This window comes from Chenopodium quinoa, unplaced genomic scaffold, assembly GCF_001683475.1.
Source record: "Chenopodium quinoa cultivar QQ74 unplaced genomic scaffold, ASM168347v1, whole genome shotgun sequence".
NCBI classification, from domain to species: domain Eukaryota; kingdom Viridiplantae; phylum Streptophyta; class Magnoliopsida; order Caryophyllales; family Amaranthaceae; genus Chenopodium; species Chenopodium quinoa.
The window spans coordinates 1522200-1526535 of NW_018742483.1; the positions used below are offsets into that span (position 1 = coordinate 1522200).

The window sequence follows — 4336 nt, forward strand, 5'->3', positions numbered from 1 at the left end:
ATTTTATAAATAATAATAACTATAGCTAATGAGCTACTCCTTTCGTCCCGAAAATTTTTCCCCATTGCTAATAATACGGTCAAATTATTAAAATTTTGACCATGAATTATCATTAACCTATAAGTAGAAGTGAGAAAAATTTTCGGGTACCTGATCAAATTGAAATTGAAACCAGTTAGGAACCAATAGTTCTCTATCACCCATTATTGTTTAGTACTTTTTGTTACTTTCTTTTCTCATTTTGTTAGATGCAACACTACAAGTTAAAAACAAATATGTTAAATAAATGTGGACATCACCTAAGGTACCAACTTTTTTATTTTTTAAAGTATCAAGTTAGTTCTTAAATGTATGAACATGCATGTTTAATGCATACAAGAAATTATATATTAGAGTATCAGTGTATATCCACAATTAATTTTACTTGACATGGATTAAGTGATTATTAAAAGAAAAGATCCTTCTAATGCGCCTAATGTTAAGTAAAATAATTGTATTCAAGATGATAAGAATGCTTATAAAGTCTATTACTTCCTCCTCCTTTTTTATTTAAGTTGACACTGGTTAATTTTTACGCTATTCGCACACTATACATTTTGACTCTCTTTTGTGATTAATAGAAATGATTAAACATAGTCACGTGGGCTCTTATTTGAATTATCTCCATGTATATTTTATTAATATCTTCTTTAATTTTTTTACAATTTTGATAATTAGAGATAGAAAATTTTGTCAAATACTACCATTTAAATGACCAATTTTGATAACAACTATCATTTTATTTTTATTTTTTTTAAAAGAAAGTACCACAAAAACCCAAATACTTGAGTAGCACTACCACTCTAAGTTTTCCGACAAGAATCTCTGATTGATGATGTCCACTTTATAAATTTTCCTCCAAAAAACCTATACAAAATAACAAAATTTCTCCTACAAATATTAATCCTAAATTGAGTAATACAATTCAATTGCACAAAATCCCCCAATTTTGTTAAACCCTAAATTCAATCTTTGAATCATGAATCCAAATTTAAGATTAAATTGAGAAATTAAATAAACCATAATGCAAAATTAAAGACAATTTACCTATAATTGTGTTCGACAACTGAATTTCCTTGTTGTCCCTAACTCAATCGATCGAAATTTTATAAAGTGGGCCTCACCCGTCGGGGATTCTTGCCGGAAAAATAATGGTAGTTCTACTCAAAGTGTTTGTGTTTTTGTGGTATTTTGTAAAAAAAAAATGATGGTTGTTCTCAAAAGTGATCATTCAAATAATAGTTATTGGCAAAATTCCTTAGAGATATCAATCTTTATAAAATGCATTGGCAAGCATGATACTCCGTAATAAAAATGTGTCAACTAAAAAAACAGAAGAAGTATCATTTAATGTATTCATGGCTTCCACATCAAATATTAATAAATTAAACTTGTTTTCTTGTAAAAATCATTCAACTTCCCAACACTTGACAATAAGCTCATTACGTATAACTTAATCATTCAATTGATAACTTTTCTTAATAATAAATATATTTACATTCAATTTTTCCACACTTTCATGTGACAAGTGCTCTTAAATTGTCTATCACTCCTTCTAAAATGGAAAGAAATGAGAAATTCATGCCAATGATGTAGGATCCATGAACCATGAATGTTGTAATATTTTAACCCATAATGCTTATTTCATGCTTCTTTCCACCAACCTTCATACCTATAAGTTAGACCTTCTTTTAGCTATATTAACGTGATACATGTATATAACTAGACCATCCTTTACTATACATCATATAAAATTTCACTATGGAGTCCACTATAGTAGTAACTGACCAAGATTTAATAAAAGATAAAGTAATAACATTGATTTCTCCAAAACATCCATTCCCTCAAGAAACCATGTTCTTGTCAAATATTGATCAAGCTGTAAGCTTTCCTGTAGAAACCTTGTTCTTCTTTCAAGTTCCAAAAGACAAAAAATTGTCAACAAATGACATTCCTGAAAGAATTAAGAAGGCAACTTGTGAACTACTTGTCCCATATTATTATATGGCCGGTAGGCTTAGTTTTGATTGTGAGACCAAAAGATTAGAGCTTCTTTGTAATAATGCTGGAATTTCTTTTGTTAGTGCAAAATCAAGACTTACTTTAGCAGATCTTGGAAATCTTTCTCTTCCCAATCCTTCTTTCGGCCATTTTATTCTTCGTCAAGGATTGTATAAGAACTTATGTGAGTTATCACTCTTGACCATTCAGGTAATCTTTTACATCACCTTTGTTTGTTAATATGTAATTAAACACTTATTTTCTTTTTTTATTTAATCTTATATAGATATATAGGCATTGGTAATTATAAAAAATGCAACACCAAAGTAATAATTTGAATTTTTTATGTGCACGTAAAAGAAAATGTTTGTACATAGTAAGATTGAAAAGTAGTTACATACATTGATATAGATTGAGTATCATAACCTAAATAATGTCATGCAATCTAGTACAATACCAAAAACAAAAAAAACAAAAAAAAATCATTTTAAGTAAGTTTTTAACGATTTTACATAGATGTATATCTTGGGATGATTGTATAATTAATTTTCTCCTTTGTTTTAGGTTACAAGATTTCAATGTGGAGGATTTTCAGTTGGATTTTTAACAAATCATGCAATACTTGATGGAAAAGCTGCTAGTCATATGTTTCTAAATCTTGCTTCAATATGTAAAGATGGAAATTTGAAAGTTCCACTTATCCACCATGATAGAACACATATAAAAGCTAGAGATCCTCTTATAATCAACTTTCCTCATCAAGAGTATATAAAGTTACCAAAAATTTCTTCAATGGCAACAGCCTTTACTACCTCTTATGAATCATCACCATCTCCGTTGATCTTTGCAAAGAAGTATAGTCAAAAGCTTTTCAAATTTGATAATGAAATTATTAGTCGCCTTAAAGCAAAGACAATGGTGAATTGCTCAAGTTTCGAAGCCATTGTGGCACATATTTGGAAGGAAAGAACAAAAGTAGTATTCGAAGACCCTAATGAGCTCTCAACTGTATTTTTTGCAGTAGACATAAGGTCCAAAATCTCACCACCTCTGCCAGATGGTTTTGTTGGAAATGCCATCATCACCGCCTTTGCCACCTCAAGGGTTGCTGATATAGTTAAAAACTCCATTTCATTTGGTGTTAAATTAATAAAGGAAGGCAAAGAAAGGGTTAATGAAGAGTATGTTAGATCTGTGATTGACTGGTTAGAAATTTATAAAGGCATACCAGCAACAATTAATGGGAACTTTTATGTATCAGCTTGGTGGAAGCTTCCATTTGGTGACCTTGACTTTGGATTTGGGATGCCAACACATGTAAGCCCAATTGTTAGTGGAAATGATGAATTTGTGTTGTTACTTTCCGAAAGAAATGAAGGCCAACATGGAGAAGGGGGAGGAGTTAATGCGTGGATAAGTCTCGAGCCTCAAAAGATGAATCAATTTGAGGCTAATATCTACAACATATGATCTTGGTCAAAACATGATTGATTCATAGGTTATGTCTGCATTTTATTTAATTTGTATGTAATATGTACTTGTTTATCGCATTTTTAATGAATTTAAGTCATTGCTCATAGTACGGTATAAGTACAAATTATAGTAATCTAATGAAATAAACCAACATCTATGTGTCACTTGTTAATATCATTTTTGTTTCTATAAATTAATATAACTATTTAAAATATTCTAAATAATTTTTAATTTTTTAAATTTATACTTGTCTTCAAATGGAAGCTTTCTTTTTAAATTGCATGTAAAAAGTTATTTAGTTTATACTAATCTTTAAAACACAAGCTTTCTTTTTAAATCACTTAATAAAATTAATAGATAATTCTTAATTAGGAAATTTATCAAACAAGAAAGTTTCTAATTTTAGATTCATTTTAAAAAGAAAAACTTGCATAATTAAAGCTTACTAATTATGAAAGTGCTGTAACACACATGCATTTTAATGTATTTTATAAATTAGTTAAGAATTTACATAATTTATTTAAAAGGGTGTGATATTTTAATCGTTAAATATAAATAGAGAAAGTTTGGTTTTGGAAATAGTATAAATAGAAGAAGGATAGGAAAGCAATTTATTTCATTAATGACGTTTTTTTAAATAATCATGCCCTTGTTCATATAATAGTCTATATACTCATTGGTAATGACCTTACCATTCTTTGCTCTTAGTCAAGGCTTTAAATATAATATTGCTAGAAATTGGCCCTATGTACTAGTTTAACGTTTCAATTAATGAAAATTAATTACCCGTTAAAGAAAAGTATTAATAAGGGTTTCAAATTAA

General features: G+C 28.7%; 1 protein-coding gene across 1 annotated transcript; it reads left to right on the forward strand.

Moving 5' to 3' along the window:
• Nucleotides 1-1794: 1794 nt before the first annotated feature.
• Nucleotides 1795-3666, forward strand: LOC110719086 (omega-hydroxypalmitate O-feruloyl transferase-like). Its single transcript, XM_021897991.1, has 2 exons — nt 1795-2250; nt 2605-3666. The coding sequence occupies exons 1-2, from the start codon at nt 1801-1803 to the stop codon at nt 3508-3510; spliced, it is 1356 nt and encodes a 451-aa protein (XP_021753683.1). The 5' UTR covers nt 1795-1800; the 3' UTR covers nt 3511-3666.
• The last annotated feature ends 670 nt before the right edge of the window (nt 3667-4336 follow it).